The following is a 19169-nucleotide window of genomic DNA, read 5'->3' as shown; positions in this document are numbered from 1 at the left end:
GATACAGGCCTTCCTGCTGCATCATCCCTTGGCAGAGGGGTGGATAAACAAAAGGGGCACGCAAGGCAGGGGTCAGACATGCCCTTGTGTCAGAAACCCCGCTCCTGACGTGGTCCTGGTGAAGGCAGCACCCTGGGGACCCAGTCCCCGCCTCTCGGTACTATCGCGATGGAGATTAAGCTTCCAACATGTAAACTTGGAGGGATGCGTTCAGCCATAGCAAAGTCCAAGGCATATTCTTCCTCCTCCGCTTAGTATTTCCGGACCTCCCAGTCAAACCTCTTGCCTCCTTCCTCATGTTCCAATAAAAATGTTTGTACTTCTATGATAACACCTTAATCTGTCTGCCTTGTGTACTCAAAAGCTGTATTTACAGCAGCTACAAGGGATACCTAAACTCCTACAGGATAGGACACAGGAGAGCAGGAACTCATGAAAAAGAAAAGCATGGGTGGCGACATCAAGAGAGCTGAGCACCAGCTACCGAATGCACCAAGGGCTGAACGCGCCAGGAATCCAGCGTCAGTTGTAAAACTGTAAATGATGTGCCCTCCCCCCAACATCGTTAGGGCAAATTAAGAGATGGTTTATCCCTGAGAGTTTAATTTTAATCACTTCTCAACAGCCACTCAACTGCCTGGCAACCTGATGTTTATGTGGAAGCCACATTGGAACTTTTAAGCTTCTAGGTTCAGATAAGCAGACACCCACAGAGGGACCTGGCACAGGGACATGACCTGTCTCCAGGACAGGCCAGACCAATGCCTAGCCCCAGTGGAACATGGGCACGGGAGTCTTTGGTGCCATGGGGTGTCACCCCCACCTTTCCCCACAGGCCTGTGGGCCCGCCAGCTTCTCCAGACCCTGTAAAAATGGAAGAATTCACAACTCTGGGCCCCATGGATGGATCACAACTTGCCATCATGCCCTTTAAGACGGAAGTTGGCCCGGCTTGCCCCGTAGACTGCAGTGCCCAACGGAAGAGGACCCGCCCCACATGACCTGTATGAACCCCAGTTCCAACACAGATGCTGGCTTGCTGCAGGAGCACACCTCGTCTCCTGGAGACTGCTGGGGTTTCAGCCATTAGCTGTGGGGTGGAGGGGAATAGTACTGGACCAGAGAACCTTCTTCACGTCCTAACTGACTGCCAGTCCCCCATACCACTCTGTCGGGGATGCTGAGAAGAGCTCCATTAGATCAAGTTTCCCAGAAGGATCTAGTTCAGCCCTGGGGGACACAGACTTACCTGGAAGGAGAGACCAAACCCATGGGCCCCCATTCCCCACACTCAGGCCAGCTCTACAGATGGCCTGCAGTGTAGACAGGAACTCCAGGAGGCCTGTTTCAAGTATTCCACTGATACTGACCCAGGGCCATTTAGTGAGAGACTTAGGCTGAATGTCCCCAGAGATGATGTGTGTCCTCTCCCTTAAGGTGGAAAACTATTTGCCAAACTTCCCTATCGCTCTCTCTCCTGGACCCTCCAGAATCTTTTCCACATTGGGGGATTATGCCCCGGGGCACCTAACCACTGAATTATATCCCCAGTCCTATTTATTTTTATTCTGACACAAGTCTCACTAAGTTGCTGAGGCTGGCCTTGAACCTGAGATCCTCCCATCTCAGGCTCCTGAGCTGCTGGGATTGCAGGAAGGAGCCACCACACCCATCTCCCTCCAGGATCTTGTTCTGGCATCATGACCTGTATAACATGACCCTTGCCTGTCCCCTGCCTGGACTCCCACGGGATCTCTGTGTCCACCTGGCACCTGGACAAACACTGATGCCCGCAACCCCACCACAATGGCCTCACCCTTGGCCCTATGGAAGCCCAGCACAAAGAAGGCCTCTTCAAGGAGCCTCCCTCTCCAAGCAGAGGGCTCCCCTTCACTGAGTTCCTGCCCTCGCTCAGCACAACTCACTGGCCTGTCTTGCTGTATTTAACTTTCCTATCAAGTCTCCCCCCAGGTTGTGAGTTTCCCTGAGGACAAAAACAGTATCTTGCTTATTTCTGTGTCTCTTGGACTTCATAGGAACTTAATAAATATTTATTGACCAACTCATTATATATTTTGGCTCTTTCATACTAAGAACCAGTCCTGTTTATTTGCTTTGCCCAGTGGCCAGCTTGCTCGGGGACCAATTTGGTTTTCAAAATTATGCTCCTTTTTGGGAAAGATAGAAAGATTGGAGGTGAGGAGCGGAGTCGCGGGCACTTTCTACCTTGCTTTCATGTACTTTGAAACTATATTGTGCTTGTGTTCACGTATTACTTTTGTAGTAAAAAGATTTAGGTTGGTCTCTTGGATAAATAATGATTGCGAGGGTCAAGGTGATCTTTTTTGGATTAGATTTTTCCCATACTTTTCTCCAGCGACTCAGTCTCCAGTCTTTCCAAAGGGTATCACAGCTCTATTTTGTAAATGTGTTTAAGAACATTATACAAAATCTAGGCACATATATTCGGAATTTTATGTGGGCTATAATGGGGAACATTTTTAACTGCTTGGAGTCATTTGCAATATTATTTCAGCTGTAAGTAGGTTTCAGTTGAGATTCCTTCATCCCTCCTTGACCTCAGTGGAAAATCCTTTGCCATACTCGATCCTCTCACTTTTTGCCGGACAAGAGGGCCAGCAAGCCATGTTTATCCTGTTACCCAGTGGAGAGAAGGGCCACTTCCCTCCACCCCTACAGAAAACTTTTTTTATTTGAAATGTCTTTTCCATTTACCCTGCCTTTGGATAATGGAGATTTTTTAAAAACTCTCTTGTTTTTCTAAATGTTAAATTTTCAAAAGAAGGGTATTTTGGAGTTCAAGATGGCTTTCTCAAGACTTTCTTGATTCTCTTGGTCTGGCACTCACCAGCCAGAATTTCATTTTTAATTTTTCATTTGTCCATTTTAGTTATACATGACCTTAGAATGTATTTTGACATATACTGGCAAGAATTTTTTAAACAGTATCACATGGGTCAGTTCAGTGGTCAAAAGATTACAAGCCAATGATCTTGCTGTGTGATGTGGAGAATCTCCCCACCAAACCTTTGCCTTCGCTGTGCTCTGGGTCCTGGAGAAGCCAGCAGGGCTGGCCCCTGTCTCCAGAAAGACTGGCAGTTAGACCTTCATAGGGTGGAATTACCAGGCAAGCGCCCAGACCCACCCAGCACCCCAAGACCTCTCAGTCCCACCAGCTCTGACTTGGACCCTGCAGGTGTGTAGATCGGAAGGCCAGACTGCCCTGGCCCGGAGGCTGTGCCCTCCTGTCTGTCCCGAGCTGCCCCCAGGTAACTGGGATTCTGGAACCAGTGATCCAGATTTTCTCTGTATCTTCTGCAGTTGCTCTGGCTCTGATCTTTTTCAGAACTTGAACCATGTAAAATTAAGACCCAGAAGAACTGAAATCCAAAGCAAGCCAGTGGTCTTTCCCAACAGGTCCTTGTTTCCAATTCCTTGGTTTTCCTAGGTGTGTCTTCCAGTCCCTCCCCGTCGCTCTGCATTCACCCTGATGCAGTTGTCAGTTTCTAGTCCTCTCGCTGTTTCTCAGTGGAATCTGTTAGCATGTAGGGTGGGCACTTGCCTGTCCCGTATAGTGCAGGTTGTTCAGCAGTCCCGATCCAGTCTGTCAAATTCCAGCAATCATCTTGTCATATTAGAACAACAAGAATGCACTGTCCACCCTGGTGTGTGTGTTGGGGGGCTTTGGTGCAGTTGAGCCCTTAACCTGGTGGAGGGGCAGTTGTGCCAACTTCAACCTGGTGGGAGCAGTCCCACTCTGGCTGGGGACCCCCGAACCCCAGAGTTGTGAGCTGAGCTCCAGAGGGCAAGCATCTCTCTACGGTCCTGCACCTGACACAGTTGGTTTCAGACTCATGGTGGCACATCAGGACGTATCTGGAAAGAATGCAGAAGGTCTACCAACCTGATAAAATGGTGTGCAAAATGTGCATGCGTGTGTGTTATGTGTGTAGTGCGGAGGAGCCCAGAGCACCCATTGGATTTCTCTAAAGAAATAGTGGTCTAAAGGGACACTTGGAAGACCTGTCCAGCTAGTATCCATTACTGTCCTGAGGTTTGTGTCCCTGCATATGCACAGCGTTTCCGTGTAGTATTCTGATATCCCTGGGGAAGGGACCATCCTGAAAACCCCCCAGCAAACTGCTTCTGTGAGGCACACACCTCAGACGCCTGGGCTGAATTTGGCCCTTGGATAAGAAATGGCCTGAGTCCTGGGCCCTCTGGCTCATTCTCAGGAGAGTGGGCAAACCAGTGCAGGAACTGTACATGTTCCTCCCACTCTAGTTCAGGAGCATTCCCTGGGTGACCTTCCCAAGAAAGAAATTAGAGAGGTTCCCTTAACTTCCCCTAACCCAGAGCTCACACAGCAGCTGGCGGAGCTGGCTTGACAAGGAGTGAGCGGTCAGGCCCTGCTTCCTACCTGAGAGTGCATGGTCTTCTCAAAAGACAGTCAGCACCCAGACAGGAAGAAGAGCTGGGCCACACAGGGGGCTAGGGAGAGGGCCCAAGTTTAGAGACAAACCCTCAGGGGTCCACCCGAGGTGGCTCTGAGTAAGGTCTGGGATGGGAGGGCATAGAGGGAGTTGATACAATGAGGGCTCATTCCTGCTGCCTGTCCTGGGATGTTCCTGTCACAACAAGGGAGGCTATGCACTCCAAAAGGGCCATTGGCCAGGGGAGTGAACCAAAGCAAGGACTGAGCCATCCCAGAGCCAAGAGCATTTGCCAAGAAGTTCCTGGTATCGTTTGCCCCAGAGGGGTCATTCAATTTGCAGAAGCTTCCAGCATAGAGACTAGCTCGGTCCTGAGTTCCCCTGGGGGCGTTGGAATCTCCCATAAACCACTGGTAATTCAGAGCAGGCTTCTCACACTTCGGTGCACTTAAAACAATGACCTGGAGAGCTTGTTAAATGAGATTCCCCAGATCCTACCTCAAGGTGGTCAGCTTGGCAGGGGCCTGGTCGTTTTCATCTCTCACAAGCTCCCGGGATCCGAGGCTGCTGGTCCCCAGACCACACTCAGAACTGCTGGTCTCAGGCGGGGGTTTTCTCATGGTGCTCCATTGCACCCCCTGTGGGGAGTAGAGAGGGTAAGTGAGTGGGACTCAGCCTGACCACTCCCTCCTACATCCAGGACACCTGCCATTCTATCTAATCTCTAATCACAGATGTGACCTCTGTGATTAAATACAAACTCTTTAATAAAAAGAAGTGGGTGAACCCCTGGCTTGGAAGAGGTGGGCGGGCCCTTCATGTGGGGTATTCCCTAGAACTGAGCTTCCTTGCCCCTCCATGCTGTGCACATGGGGCTAGGGACAGCTCTCCTCATAAGCAGTAAATGTTCCAAGCAGACACAACCCCCAATAAACGAAGTGAGCAAAGTCAAGTGCTGGCTGACCTCAGGGCAGCAGAATAGCCAGTTCCCTCTGGCAGCCTTGACCTCAGCGGAGGCCCTGCACGAAGCTGTCTGCAGTTGGAGGTGTTTTCCTGTGTGCAAACTTGGGGCTCAGCTTCTACAGGGCTGGGCAGTGGCCTGGGCCAGGAGACTTCTCCCATTTCTATCTGAGTGTGTCTCCCATCTGCCTGGGCCCCAGATCCAGCAGAGCTCAACAGAACCACCTCACCCTCTTAAATCCAACCTTGGTATAGCCACATGCCCTCCTGTGCTGGGGGCCAGTGGTGGAGATCTGGAGCAGAGTGCAGCCTCTGGGTCCAAAGTCTCAGGGCCGGCTTCACCACTGCCGAGCTGAGAGTCTGGGGTGAGCCCACCTCCCTACACCTCAGTTTCCCCATCTGTATAATGGGAGCAATTCTAGAATAATACAGGAGCATTAAAGGCAGTTGTCAGTGTACAGCTCTTAGGCTAGAACCTGGCGTGGAAATGTTGGCCAGTTGTTACTACGTCTTTTAAGGTTACCTTCGTGTTTTTTGATGAATCAGGAGTGTGCCACTTGTACTTGTTTCTAGGGATGGCATAACAAATGACCACAAACCAGTGGCTTAAAACAGCTGGAATTTATTGTCTCACAGCTCTGGAGGCCGGAAGTCTGAAATCAAGGTGTGGGCTGAGCCAGGCTCCCTCTGAAGGCTCGAGGGAGCATCTTCTCTAGCCTCTTGAAGCTTCCGGTACTGCTCCTTGCCTCTGTGCTCCTTGCCTCTGTGGGCTGTGGCCACATGGCCTTCCTTGTGTGTCTCTAATCTCTTATGAGGACATCGGCCGTACTGGAGTAGGGCTCACCCTGATGGTAAATGCCCTCATCCTCACTCGATTGCATTGGCAAAAACCCTATTTCCAAACAAGGTCACATTCACAGCTACTGGGGCAGGGGTTAGGGCTTCGGCATGCCTTAGGGGGATGCAGTTCAACCCCTAACGCTGCTCAGCTGGAGTGAGGTCCCAGGGGCTGCAGCCACAGGACCCGGGCATTGTCCTTGTAAAGCTGTCTGAGCTGCTCTAGATTCAGACTAAACTGCCCCCAATGGTTGTGTCTTCCAGGGTGTTCAGACTTACATCTCTTGGACATGTTGACCCCAACTGAAAGAAAGCGACAAGGATACATCCACGAACTCATTGTCACAGAGGAGAACTACGTGAACGACCTGCAGCTGGTCACAGAGGTACTGGCCTCTGGGGGTGGCGGGGGGTTGGGGGCCCTGCTGAGGAACCTGTGTGTCCCTCTTCTGAGCCTGGGGCACCTTCTGATTTCTGGGGAGCATGTGGATGGCAAATGACAGGAGGCGGCCCCGAGAGGAGGTGGTTGGTTCTCACTGGGGCGACTCTGAGCCAGGCCCATAGAGGGGCGGAGCCTGCTCCTGCAAGGGGTACACCCAGAGGAGTGGGTGGAAGGGGCGTGTGGACTGTGAGTTGGGAATCCTGGCTGTAGTCAGAGGAGTTGCAGCTCAGTCATCAACTAGTTGATGTCATAGAGCCAGCCTTGTCCCTCCTGGCCGGCAGAAGTGGCACCTAAAAATGGCACCTATCTGGCTAGTCTCTTGAGCCGTTCCTAGTCCCTAAACCCCTGACGAAAGTCTGTTGCTGAGCATGATGATGTGTCCTGCTAGGTCTCCGTGAGCCCCTCTAACCTGGGATGATGTCTCCTTCTGTCTGCCTCCCAGGCAGCCATTGAAGGGTCTTGGCCAGCCCATCTGGAAAGATGGAGTGATGCAGAGTTGGGCACCCCTGCTGAAAAGGTGACCTCTTGTCCCTACACACAGGAAGTCGCCATAGCAGGAAATGGGGATTTGAAACATGCCATGATAGTTTGGAATTCTCCTCCCCACCATCAAACGTAAAACCATCTCAGGAGAGACACAGCTGGGTTACCCGGGGTTGGAGGAGTACAGGAAGGGCTGCAGGCCCAGAGGCTGCCATGAGCACACAGGGAGAGGCACAGCTTCAAACAGGTGCCTTTCTCAAGATACTGGATTGCTGCTTTACTGCCCAAGACGTCCAGGATGTGTGTCACCCCCTCAGATATGGCACCTTCATGCAGTAGGCAAGACACACACCATAGGTGCTGGCCCTGGGATATGCCTGGCTCAATATTGGCTTAAGGATTCAGAGTAGTGCCCCCAGGGATCATTTGCAGCCTGGGCAAGTTTATTTCAAAGACAGGCTGTCCTCATCCCCAAAGAGCCTTCAGAAAAGCCCCCTATGCCGAGATCTGTGATTTACTGCAAGTTGCCTAAGCACACAGAACTTGAGAAAGGCAAGGTCACCCCCTTGTGACCACCCCCTGCAAGTGCTGGCTCTGTTTGAGCCCAGCCCAGGAGGCTGGGGACAGAGTAATGAGGTCAGTCCCTGAGGGCCCCACAAGTAGCCCTGCTTGTTAGAAGAGCTACTGCCTGAGGTTGCTTCGCTCCGAATTCCTGAAGCACACATGGGCAGCAGCAGATGCTGCGGGTGGATGTGAAGGAAAGGCCTGCACCCTCAGGTCTCCTGAGCCCACGCTTTCCCCACTGGCCCCTCTCCTTGTCCTGGCCTCCCTGCCCCTTACTGGTAGAGCTAAGCCTCATCTTGCACACATTCAACCAGCCTCCCTCCTTTGTAAAGACCGCAGACCTGCTGGGGACCCCTCCCATCTGCTGCAGAACTCTGCAGGAAGGTGGACCTTTCAGTCAAGATGGAGACCCCCAAGTCCTTTCCCTGGCTCCAAACAGACCCATGTGCGCGCGTGCGTGCGAGTTTTGAGCTAACTGTTTGCTTTCTGAACTGCTTCGTTTTCTGCACCTGTAGATCTTTCAGAAACCCCTGATGGAGTCTGAGCTGCTGACAGAAAAAGAGGTTGCTATGATTTTTGTTAACTGGAAGGAGCTGATTATGTGTAATATCAAACTTCTGAAGTAAGCCTTTCTTCTCTAATCCCCAGCCGCGCTGCCTCCTGCTCGCACACTAGCACTCTGTGTGGTCCACTCGTGTGTCCCTCATGCATGCCACCCTCTGTCACTCTCTGCCTGTTTTGCTTGTTGCTACTCACAGGCGCCATCGCCCTCCATGCCCGCCCTCACGCTTTCTGGAGAAACACTCCATAGTCATTGCGGGGAGTAAATGGCCAAGGCATCCCGGTTCCTGCTTTGCCTGTGGGTTCAGAATTTTCAGAGCTGGGCCAAGTCTGGCTCCTGACCACTGACCAGCTCCATCCAGGCTGCCCCAGCCCCAAGGCCTTCCCTCAGATCCTGGTTCCCAGGGGGCACTGCTGGTCTCTTAAGGCATTCTTGGCTCCTGCAAATGGAAAAGGGTGGAACTGTCCCCTGCCTAACTTGAGCAGAGTTCTTCTGGATGGCCTGGGCCATCTGTTCTAGTTTGCAGAGGCAGCTGCGGAGCGAGGAGCCGAGGGACCTGGGTTTGGATCCACTCTCTCTGCTCTTCCTCTTTGGTTTCTTCATTTATAAAGTGAAGGGATTGGATCAGATCAGCCCAAGGGTCCCTTCTGAATATGGGGCAGGGGGGAGAAACTCTAGAAAACCAAAATGTCTGTCTACCAGGCCCTTGTTAGAGTATCACTTGCTAGACCACCCACCGGTTAAGTCCCAGCCTCTCAGGCAAGGGATGGAGCAACTGGGAACAAGGGCCCCCTCTCCAGGCCTAAGAGTGAAGTGCAGCCACCCCATAGCCGGTGTCCCTTCCACATCTCCTTATTCAGGTCATCGGGAAGCCACCAGTTCCTAAGTGTTGTCACTGTATTGTTTTCACAAAGTAATTTCAGGTGCCCACTTTCTTGGATATGCGTTTGGCAGTGAGCGAAGGGATGGGCAGGTGATCCTGAATAAAGATACAGATGTCTGCTCACTCGGCTCCGGAAGGCAATCAGGCTCTGAGAAGAAGTCTTTGTTTTCCTCCCCCAGGAGGATGCTGTAGAAGCGTTCCAAGCTTAGGATGGACCGCAGACTCATGCTCACAACTTGCTATTGCCTTCTGGCTGTGTGTCTTTGGGCAGGTTGCTCACAGTCCCTGGACCTTGGTGTTCTCTTATATAAAATGGAGATTTCATGAGTCTTTATTCTATTGTATAATAAGAATCCTGAAGCTGGATACCTTATTTTTAAGAAAAGGCTTATTTAGCTCACAGTTTTGGAGGCTGGAAACCTCAGATCTGGTGGCCTCTTCTGTTTGGCCTCTAGTGAGGAGGGCCTCATGGTGGGTGGTATCCCAGTGACAGGAGTGTGACACAGCAAGCCAGAGAGACTCAGGGGCCAGTCTTGCTCTTGTGTAATAGTGCGTTCTGGGGGGAGTTCACCAAGGTCCTGTGAGAGCTGTGTTGATCCCTCCATTGACCTCATTACCTTGCACTAGGCCCCACTTCTTAAAGGTCCCACCATCTCAATACTGCCAGGCTGAGATCACGCTTGATGCACATGAGCCTTTCCATATCCAGATCACAGCAGGGATGAGGAAGGGCCTGTGACCCTGGCCTTCAGACAGCAGGGCCCCAGTACATGGTAAATGCTGGGCATGGCCTTGGGGTCTCCAGTGGTCAAATCTGACCCTTTGCCATCACCTGGGCAGAAGGGGTTAATTAACCCTGAACCTACAAGTACTAAACTTAAAATTTTGGAGACACATGGTTTTAAAATAAATGTGTTCTGTTGAAAATATGTCTGTGAGTTAGTACCCCTTTCCTTGGGCAGCTATAGTGGACGGGGGGAGACGTGCTCCATGTTCCCACATGCCCTGGGGAAAGGCTAGTCCCCCAAACAGGCTTTCCCACTGCTTCCCATCAACTCCCTGCTCTTTACCCCACCCTGCTCCCATCAGGGAAGAGGCCACCCCGTTCCTGGGCTCTGTAGGGGCCAGGACTGTTAGCTCTGACCTGTTCATGGCCCCAAAGTGGAAACTAAGAGTGATGTGACAGCTAGGGAAAGAAATCTCAGAGAGGTCGAGTGAATTTCCCAAACTAGGGAATTTCCCAGAGTAGGTGGGTTGCTGTATGTATGGCACTCAAGGTCCCCAAAACTGAGGATTCCACTCAAATCCTGCCCCCAATGAACCAGGAGTCACATGGCCCAAGTTTTTGTCAGGATTCCAGAACCTTCTAACTTCTTACTTCCTTGAACAGTAGCTCTCATCCTTTGTTCTAACCCATGCATGACTGCAGCCATGGCCCCTGGTTTGTCTACCATACAGGGCTAGTTAGAGGAGCAAGGGCGTCCTGTGTCCAGCTGGCCCAGTGTGGGCCCTGGGAGAGCTAGCTGGGTGCTCCTGACCCCTCTCCCACCCCAAGGCCTCCGCTCTCTGTCCCCGCTCCTCTGACTGACTGACTAGCTAGTTTGGGTTAACTGGCTTAAGTTTTCTTCCTTTAGATAAAATACTTGTATTTAACAGGAGCCTTCTGGGGATCTGGTTTCTTTTTCTTCTTTCCAACATTTTATTATGAACTGCTTCAAGCCTAAGAGCACGTGGAAGGATTCTGGAGTGAGCCCCGCGTGGTAAATGGTACAGTGGACATTTTGCTCTCCGCTCTTGGCCGCACAGACATGGTTTCCCCGTGTGAAGGAGCAGCCTGGTGGGGCCTGGAGGCTCCTGGCAGCCTGCACGGGAGAGGCCGCTGGGATAGAGGGAATGTGAGGCTTCCTTCCTGGAAAGCCACCAGCAAGCTCCTCACAGCTGCCATCCCTGATCCAAGGAGCAGCGCAGGCTGTCTGTCGTATTTAGGGGAGCCATAGGGTTAGCAAATCAATAAGTAGTAAATTGTAAAAGGAAAGTAAAAGGAGGTCACCTGCAAAATGTGCACCTCCTGCCCAGGATGCCTCTGGTTGCAGGTTAGAACAAACGGTTGGCCCTCTTCTTGGTGAGCCGAGAACTAAGAAATGGGCCTTCAGAAGGCTGGGTGGCGCAGAAAGAGCCAGAACCTTTTTAAATCCAGAGCCCACGCCCCTCGCCCCTCGGGCAGTGGTCAGGTGAGACAGCGGAAGGGAAGCAGAAGTGAGGTCAGGTGGCTAACCCAGTGTTGGAACTATTTTTTTAAATCTGGGGGGGCGGGGCTGGGTTGTAGCTCAGTGGCAAAGCGCTTGCCTCACATGGGTGACACTGGTCTCGATCCTCAGCACTACATATAAATTAAATAAAGGTATTGTGTCCATCTACAACTAAAAAAAAAGATGCTTGAGGGGGATGGGAATAGAAAAGACCGTAGAAAGAATGGGAGATCACTTTCCTGTGTGCACATATGAACGCACGACCTGTGTGACTCCACATCGTGTCCACCCAGAAGAACGGGCAGTTGTTCTCCATGTATGTAGGAAATGTCAAGATGCTTTCTACTGTCATGGTTAACTAAAAAGAACAAGTTAAAAAAAAAACGTCTTTCCTGCTCCCTTGCTATAAGAAAGAAAAAGGAAAAAGAGGGAAGGAAAATAGAAAAAGAAAATGGGGAAAAAAAGAAGAACCTCTGTCCCCAAAAGTGGAAAGTGGTTTTCTTAAAGTATTTGAATCGCCTTCGTTTGAACTTAAGAAGAATGAATAGCACTTTATTTTGTTTAAGCAGAAAATGAAAGAAAAAGAAAATATAAAATTGTACCTTAGTGGTTGAGACTGGATGTGGAGGAAGAGGGAGGAGGGGAACATTGGCGGGCGTGGAGAAAAGGGAGGCAGTGTTGAGATGGAGAAGGGGAAGCAAGAAGGGAGGCGCGGAGGCTGAGGGAGTGGCCTCGAGAGAGGAGGGGCCACACAGGGAGGAGCTGCTCTTTGGGAGGAGGGCAAGTGCCAGAGAAGCCCCAGGGTGGAGTGGGGTTGTCACCACTGCAGGCTCTGGAGTCAGACCCGGGTTCAAGGGATGCCTCTGTCATGTATTCACCGTGCAACTTTGGTCAAGTCACTCCATTTCCATGTGCCTCAGTTTCCCCAACAGGATATGTGGATAATAACTGTCAGACAGCTTTCTATGACTGTAACGAATATCTGAGATAATCAGCTTAAAAAGAGGAAAGGTTTATTTTGGCTCACAGTTTGGAGGTTTCAGTCCATGGACGGTTGGCCCCATTGCTTTTGGGCTCGTAAGACAGCATGTCATATTAGGAGCTCAAGGCAAAGGAGGCTGCTTGCCTCTTGGCAGCTGGGAAGCAGAGAGACAGGAAGTGGGTGGTGTCCCAATATGTCCTTCAAGGACATGCCGCCAACGACCTAACTTCCTCCAATGAGGCCCCACTTTTTTTTTTTTTTTTTGAGGAGGTTGAGTAACCGGGGATTGAACTCAGGGGCACTTGGCCATTGAGCCACATCTCCAGCCCTATTTTGCATTTTACTTAGAGTCAGGGTCTCACTGAGTTGCTTAGTGCCTTGCTTTTGCTGAGGCTGGCTTCGAACTCTCCAGTATCCTGCCTCAGCCTCCGGAGCTGCTAGGATTACAGGTGTGTGCACTGTGCCTGGCTGAGGCCCCACTCTTAAAAGTTCCACCACCTCCCGGTAGCACCACAATTTGGAACCTAGCCTTCAACAGATGGGCCTTTTGGGGACATTTTCCCCCAGACTACAGCAGTAGTATATGCTTTTTTAAAGTATTTAACACATAGAAAGCATGAACCCTTGTTAACTCTATGATCATCCGAACAGCCCAGAGGGTTAGGAACATGCACTCAGCAAACATCAGTGCTCTGTGAAATGCTAATCAACTGATCATTACCCTTTGTCCCTCAAGACTTCTCATTTCTAAACTTTTCCATGAAATGGCAGATCAGCTCATCAAAGGTCAGAAGCTCTCAGGACTGTGGCTACGATGGAGTCACATGACCCCTGGGCCTGATAGCACCCTTCACTCCTCATAAACCTTGCCTGTAAGGTAGACCATCCCACAATTGAACCCCTGGAAAATCCAGCCTTGATCTCAGGCCTGCCTCCTGTTGGACAGCTTGCGTCCACCAGCATGGGCCTCTCGAACCTAGCTGCTAGCCCAGCATGCACCAGACAATGACAGGGTGCCTATGAATTTTCTTTTTTTTCTTCCCCACCACTTAAAAAGGAGGGAGAGGGTGAAAGCGTTTTGATGACCTTGTAGAAAAACTGCTTCTCATGGGAAGAAGATGGAATTTCTTCCTGCTTCCATTCATAGCAACTCTCTAACGTGGTGTTTGGACTCTTCTCCCTGCAAATTGTTAGTGATATCAGACTTGAGCAAATTTCTGCAGGGATATCCGCACCAGCCCCTCAAAGGGCAGTGTCCTTTGGGCTACCCTGAGGACTCCAAGCTGCTATTTCTCACACCCTGGACAGCCAGCACTGACCTCTACCATGGGGGGTATCCACTGGAGGTGAATTGCTGATTGCTTGAATAAGTTATTGTCTCTAAAGTTTCATTTCTTGATTTGCTCTGTCCTAGGAAATTTTCTTTAGCCAAAAAATATGCAAGGAAGGAAAGAAAGTGATCTGAAGTTTTTAAAGCCTGATATTAATGCTTATAATTATATTAATACTTATTAATTATAAAGCCCTACCCATACCTCAAGGGCTTCTCCAATATGACTATGGAAGGTAGCCATGGTCATAGGGACATCCTCGTGACCTCATGTGACAACCATACCCGTCATTCTGTTCTATCTACCCGCCCACCCTTCCACTTGTGATCACCTGGGCAGCTGAACACATTCATGGCCTTGTGTGTTGTGGTCCTGCTCGTGTGGTGCATTGCTATCCTTGCCATGTAGAAGCTCAGCATCTTCCAGAAACTGTCTTAATAGTTCAGATATTAGTTTGGAAGGATGGGTGCATAGTCCCAGCTGTCTTGGCTTTGAACACTCACTTTACAGGTGGACCCCAGAACAAACACTTCCCAGTCTTTCCAGCGCCCCTTCTTCTTTTGGGATATAAATTGTTTGGGCTCACTGACCCATTGCCATAGTGAAAGACTTCTCTCTTCGGAACCCTCCATCTGATCAACCTCAGATTAGCTATAGCAAGGACGCAGAGAATGGCAGGGGTAGTTCAAACCATAACCTAGACCTGGTTTTGGCAAACATAATGGAGTTGTTTCTGGTAACTGATTTACCATCCTAATAATGTTCTGTGTAGTCCGAAAACATGCCTCCTCATCCCCAGGTGACAGCAACTTCCCTTGGGTGGCAGTGACCCCAGAAATAGGCTCAGTGCTCAGGCCACACCAGCCTGGGCTTTCACCACAGATAATCCATGAAGCATGACGTCCACACAGGTGTCCTATCCAGGTTATCGGGGAAACAATTCCATATTTCGCCACAAGAAAAAATTGTGGCCAATAGCCACCATGCCAAAGAAAAACGCCCCGTGACCCCTCTCTGTAGCACTAGACTCATTTCTTTCTCTGTTCCTTGTCTCCCAAATAGATGCATTAGTGGCCCTCGGGTCTGTGCCCCTCACACACATTCCGTTTCTGTACAACCTAGAAGTGGGCCGCAGTGCTGTCAGACAGCGTGAAGGCGGGGGCTCACCTCCCGTGTTTCCGTGCAGAGCTCTGAGAGTCCGCAAGAAGATGTCTGGGGAGAAGATGCCCGTGAAGATGATCGGTGACATCCTGAGCGCCCAGCTGCCACACATGCAGCCCTACATCCGCTTCTGCAGCTGCCAGCTCAACGGGGCTGCCCTGATCCAGCAGAAGACGGACGAGGCCCCAGACTTCAAGGAGTTTGTCAAAGTAAGGGGGCCAGACTGTGCGGGGACACTGCCCCACCCCCGCGAATGGAGATGGTTGGCCTGCTGGGTGTGCAAGGGCTCATCAGAGTCTGCGAGCATCTTTCCAGCAAAGGCCAGCAGGGGTTGAAGTCTCGGCTAAACAATCAGAGACTGGCACCAGCTGGCAGGTGTGGAAGTGTGGCCGTCACCAAGGGGGTGGGCTTGAAGAGGGCGGCTCCGCCCTGGGCCTGGAGCTTCGAAGTGTCTTCAGGGACCTGTTTCCCGGGCACCAGTGGTGTTTATTTGAAGGCATGTTTAAATCTTTCCCCTCACTGCTGGACCTGGGCAGGGCTCACGGTTTCCCCTTCTAGTAACGCGACATCCTCAGTTCTTGGCTGCTTTCTGCCCTTCACCTGCAGGGGTCACCGCCAGGGGTCCCAGTGGCCTCTTCTCCTTTCCCAGTTGCTTCTGCTCGATGGACTCAAGCTCTGTCTTGGGACTGGCAGGGTCTTAATTCCCTCAGGGGGTAATTAGGGAGCTGGTACCAATGCTGCTGAAAGTCCCCACCCTGGGCTTGCGTCCTGGGACTTGGCATCAGCCAAAATGGGACCCCACTGGCCACACCAGGCACTCAAAAAGCACCCTGCCCCACTTCTCTAAGGGAAAAACAGGAAGAGAGCAGCCACTTCCATTAAACAGGTTCATTAAGGTGAATAGACAGCAAGATAACAATAATGACAGCTGGCACATGCTCGTATCCCAGGCAGTTGCAGGGGTAGACCATTTCTTTCTCACCTCCCCAAGAGTTCTGTGTTAAGCCATCATCACGAGGCCTAAGTGGCCTCACATAAACTTCCTGTTTCTCCCCCTCCCGCCGTGTGTCTCTGCATTAAATGTTTAGATTTGCTAGCCAATAAATGAGACATTCTGAGGTCACTTAAAGGTGAGGAAGATGGTTAAGAAGTAGATCAAGCCAGGTGTGGTGGCACACGCCTGTAATCTCAGAGACTCAGGAGGCTGAGGCAGGAGGATCGCAGGTTCAGAGCCAGCCTCATCGCTTTAGTGAGACCCTGACTCAAAACCAGAAATAAAAAGGGCTGGGGTGGGGCTCAGTGGTTAAGCGCTCCTGGATTCAGTCCCCAGAACCAAAACAAGAAAAAGGAAGTAAACCGAGCGTGAGCTGGAAACGGGAGCAGTGCTGAGCTGTTGCATCATGGGCCGCCTGGGGTTTCAGCCAGGGGTGCAGTTCTGGTCACAGGCAGGGTGAGCTCATCACTGGATGCACTTGCGCTTTAGGGAAATGCTGACACATGCCAGGGCGAAGGTCTGGTTGTCCCTCCTCTCTTCACTTCTGTCTCATTCTGGCAGGAATGTGGCAAGCCTTTGTCTGCTGAGAGGTGTTCCCAGAATGCACGTGTCCTTGACTGGACATCAGGTCCAGATGCCAACGGTCCTCAGGCCTCAGGGCTCCGGGTTGCAGCAGCTACCTGTGTCTAAGGCATGAAACCAGACCAGAGTCTTGGAAAGAGAAGTCACTGTAGGGTCCCCGTGACCAGAGACAGGTTTCTGATTTGGGGGCAGAAGGACTGTTGTCCACCAGAGAGATTGGCAGAATTGGCAAAGGAGGAGCAAGGAAAGGGGCAGGGAGCTGAGGGTAGAGCAGATCACAGACCTGGAGTCTTGGTCCCCAAGTCTCAGCTCCTCTTCCCCGCCCTGCCTGGAGCTGCCAGAGCATGGACCGGCTCTGCCTGAATCTGGATGAGAATCAGCCCTTCTGCATCTCTAGGACTTGGGAGAGTTTTGTTTTGTTTTTTTTTGTTTTTGGTACCTGGGATTGAGCCAGGGCTTTAACCGCTGAGCAACATCCCCAGCTCTTTTTTATATTTTATTTAGAGACAGGGTCTCACTGAGTTGCTTATGGCCTTACTAAGTTGTCGAGACTGGCTTTGCACTCGCCATCTTGAACAGAATTTTTATTCTGTGTAGCTTGTGATTCTTCTTATTCTCTGGAGTTGTGTAAAGTTGTTTTAGATATTGGAAGAAATATTCTCTGTAAAGCCAGAATCTCCTCTCTGACTAAGAAACCATGTATCCTGCGGAAGGTGCGCTGAATCTGGAGGTCAGGGCCTAACCCGGTGTACGGGTCACACTGGGGGTCTCCCATTCTACCTCTGGAAACTGCCTCACCTTGGACCATTGTAACTGGTCAGGCCCTTCCAATCCCAGGTTCCTCAGTTATCATCCAGATACATGGGATAATGGGTGGAAAGTCCTAAATGACATTAGTGTTAATGTCACTGACTTTGGACTTTGCAGATTTGAGGTACATTTAAACAAATCTCTTATTTCAGAGACTGGCAATGGACCCTCGATGCAAAGGGATGCCTCTGTCTAGCTTTATACTGAAGCCCATGCAGCGGGTCACAAGATACCCACTGATCATTAAAAATGTAAGTACCCGTCTTACCTTTTCAAACAGAGGAATACTTCCTCAGCGTCGGAGGGGGCTGGGGTCCTTGGCAGTTTCCCCAGCCAACACCTGGGAGCTGTTGTGCAGAAATCATGTGCCGACAGGGTGTGGATCCATTTGCTTGGTAGCTCAGAGAAAAGAAGTTGGTTTAGCATGAAAAGAGCTAGTGACACAGAGCCTTCATATGCGCTCCAGGTGGCTCCCGCCTTCCACGCCAGAAAATAAGAGCTCGGTTCTGGTTCTCCTCCTCACGGGCACTGTGCCTCCACGCTGTGATTTTTCCCAGCAGGAAAGGAGGACACATGATCCTGTCACCCATCTTCTGAAGGCCGTGGCTAGACAGTCTGTGTTGAGGTCAGACGATGGTCTTTCTCTTGTCGCTTCTGGAAAGCCGGTTCCATAATAAACAAGAGCAAGATTAGGGCTCAGCGTCCCCATCTGTGAAATGAGCAGACAGACATAGACATCCTCTGAGCCTATGATTCTGCAACCACAAGGAGCGTATCTCCCGGAGAGGGGCTTTAGTCTGTACTTTGTAGTGGAGAATGATATCTGGAAACCCAGATCTGGGTGCTGGTGTGCTCATCACTGCTGGGGTGGCCTTGTCTTTGAGCCTTTCAGGACAGCCTTGGGCAATGTGTGCATGTATATGTATACATACATATTTGCATACACATATATATGCATATATGTTAATTCCTAACAGTTCATCTATGTATATTAAAGCCTGCAAATTCACACTGTACCCACTACTCTAATCCAGTACCACAGGATTTATTCCAGTGTTCTATGTTTGTAACTCCCTGCTTTGTGAGACACCTGGCTTTCACGGTGTCCACAGTTCCACACGTCGCGTATTTCCTCAGTCTCCATATACTTAACGAATCTCCCTCCCATGTGGGCTGTCTCCTCAGTCCAGCCGTAGCTCAGCCCCACAGAGCACACTGCAGGCACTTTGGTTAAGTTAAATAATTTGTGGGTTTTTTTTTTTTTTTTTTTTTTTGTGGTGCTGGGGATTGAACCCAGGGCCTTGTGCATGTGAAGCAAGCACTCTACCAACTGAGCTAGATCCCCAGCCCAATAATTAGCTTTGAAAGCTTCTTTCAGTCCACTGTTTCCTTCTTCCCAGTTCCACAGCTGCTGTTTAATTACTTCAGTACTTCTCTTTATTTCCCTCAAAGTGTAATTGCAAATCAAAGTTGGAATGAAGCTTTTAAAATAGGTGTTCTAGATCTACCCAATGGAAAGGGAACACAAAAGCAAGCAAAGAACTGAGAGGCATAAATATTAAAAAGGAAAAAGACCCAAACTATTATTATTTTCAGAAACAAGATCGTTGCCCTTCAGAGCATCTAGGAGAATGAACTGAAAGCTGAGTGAACTAAGAGAATTGAAAAAGGTAGCAAGGCATAAGGTGCATATGAAAAACCTTCAAAGTACGAAGGCTAAATATTTTTGATGAAGGAATTCTTAGCATGGCACCCACCACAGAACTTAGCCACAGCAACCTAAAAGAAAACTTTTATTCTGGTGAAATAGGTCCAAACCATAGGTCTGTACTGTGAACATATTTCAGAAACTAGAGGACAATTTCTGTTTTATGT

General features: G+C 50.4%; 1 protein-coding gene across 1 annotated transcript in view; it reads left to right on the top strand.

The window, feature by feature from the left end:
* ITSN1 (intersectin 1) overlaps nucleotides 1–19169 on the top strand; it is a 224682-nt gene that overhangs the window by 187787 nt on the left and 17726 nt on the right. The window contains 4 exon segments of the mRNA XM_079101367.1: nucleotides 6516–6637; nucleotides 8256–8362; nucleotides 14934–15117; nucleotides 17447–17545. Of these exon segments, the coding sequence (XP_078957493.1) occupies nucleotides 6516–6637; nucleotides 8256–8362; nucleotides 14934–15117; nucleotides 17447–17545 (512 nt within the window).

The sequence above is a fragment of the Sciurus vulgaris genome (genome assembly GCF_902686455.1).
Source record: "Sciurus vulgaris genome assembly, chromosome: 10".
In the NCBI taxonomy this organism is placed as follows: Eukaryota; Metazoa; Chordata; class Mammalia; order Rodentia; family Sciuridae; genus Sciurus; species Sciurus vulgaris.
Note: the sequence above shows the minus strand (reverse complement) of the source record. Positions and strands in the feature narration are given on the sequence as shown.